The sequence below is a fragment of the Octopus bimaculoides genome, chromosome 13 (assembly GCF_001194135.2).
Source record: "Octopus bimaculoides isolate UCB-OBI-ISO-001 chromosome 13, ASM119413v2, whole genome shotgun sequence".
Taxonomy (NCBI): domain Eukaryota; kingdom Metazoa; phylum Mollusca; class Cephalopoda; order Octopoda; family Octopodidae; genus Octopus; species Octopus bimaculoides.
In genome coordinates, this window is record NC_068993.1 from 7,979,485 (window position 1) to 7,981,124 (window position 1,640).

General features: G+C 28.2%; 1 protein-coding gene across 1 annotated transcript in view; it reads left to right on the forward strand.

Moving 5' to 3' along the window:
- Positions 1–482, forward strand: part of LOC128249315 (GATA zinc finger domain-containing protein 14-like) — a gene marked incomplete at both ends in the record, with an annotated part of 282,969 nt that extends 282,487 nt beyond the window's left edge. The window contains one exon of the mRNA XM_052972578.1: positions 457–482. Within this exon, the coding sequence (XP_052828538.1) occupies positions 457–482 (26 nt within the window). The remainder of the gene's footprint in view (positions 1–456) is intronic.
- Positions 483–1,640: the final 1,158 nt, after the last annotated feature.

A 1,640-nucleotide genomic window follows, 5' to 3' on the forward strand; every position in this document is an offset into this window, starting at 1 on the left:
TATATATATATATATATATATATATATATTCATGTAGTTGTGTGTGTGTGTGTATATATATATATGTGTGTGTGTGTGTGTGTTGAGAAATAATAAGCCGATTGTATTGGTTCCATGAAGAATCATTAAAATATGTAATGTGTGCATAATACGGGTACATCATGGTAATATACAATGATAAGTGTGAGAGGAATCTACAACTTTGAGGAATAAATACACGTATTTAGTTACACGCATGGCTCTGGATATTAATGAAGTTTACGATGATAATAATGATAACCATAAGCAATAATAATAATAATAATATTACTACGATGATAATGATTAATAATATAATTACAACCATTAGTATTATTATCAGCCAAACTTTATATCAACGCTCAACAATTAAAACTTACATTACTAATATAAACAGCAGGAATATTAATACTGCCAGTAGCACCAGTAGCAGTAGACATAGTGGTGCTAGTAGTAGTAGTAGTAGTAGTAGTAGTAGTAGTAGTAGTAGTAGTAGTAGTAATAGTAGTATCAATGTAATTATAAATTCTAGAATTGTTATAGAAATGACAAATGTGTTAGCAAAATATGATGAGGCGGACAAACTTGTGTGCGTGTGTGTGTGTGTACGTGTACATATATATATATGTGTGTGTGTATATATATATATATATATATATATATATATATATATATATATATATATATATATATATATATATATATATATATATATATGTATACTCATATATATATATAGATATACATAAATGTTTATCTGAATATATATGGATAGGCAGAGAAACAGACAGATAGATAGATAGATAGAGAGAGAGAGAGAGCGTCAAACAGAGAGACAGACTGACATAAATATATGCACTCATGTATATATATATATATATGCATATATATATATACATATGTATGTATGGATGTAAGTACGTTTGGTGGCATCAATTCCATACATATATACATATGTGTATATGTATGGTGTGTGCTCAGAAATATTGACAAATTCACAATAGGTAAATAGAATAATTATTCAATGTAAATCAAACTTTATGTTTGTGTAAAGAATGATGGCAAATGAGAATCGATTACTGATATGCTACTCTCATTGTCAGTCAAATTTCGTGACAGGATATTCTGGCAGTTAAATAAACCTGAAAAATATAAAATCGATTCTAATGAATATATCATTTTTGTTTGTTACTGAATGTAAATGCGTATGCATAAACATGATGTGTCCGTGTGTTTAGCATATCTCTCTACAACCTCCGTCTCTCCCACTGTCATTCTTGCTATATATATATATCTGTAGGTATGTATGTATATATATATATATATATATATATGAATATACACACACATACACACATACATATATATATGGATACACACACAGACAAGCATATATACATTCATTATCATATATATAGATATATGTATGCACACACTCACACATATACATACATGCATGCACACATACGTTCATACATACATATATACCTGCACATACATATATCAACATACCTACGTATATTTGTACACCTACATCTATACATAGACATGTATAATGAAACGCAGAACAGACGATAGATAGATGCTTACACTTTGCACTTATATATGTGTGTCTTTGTACT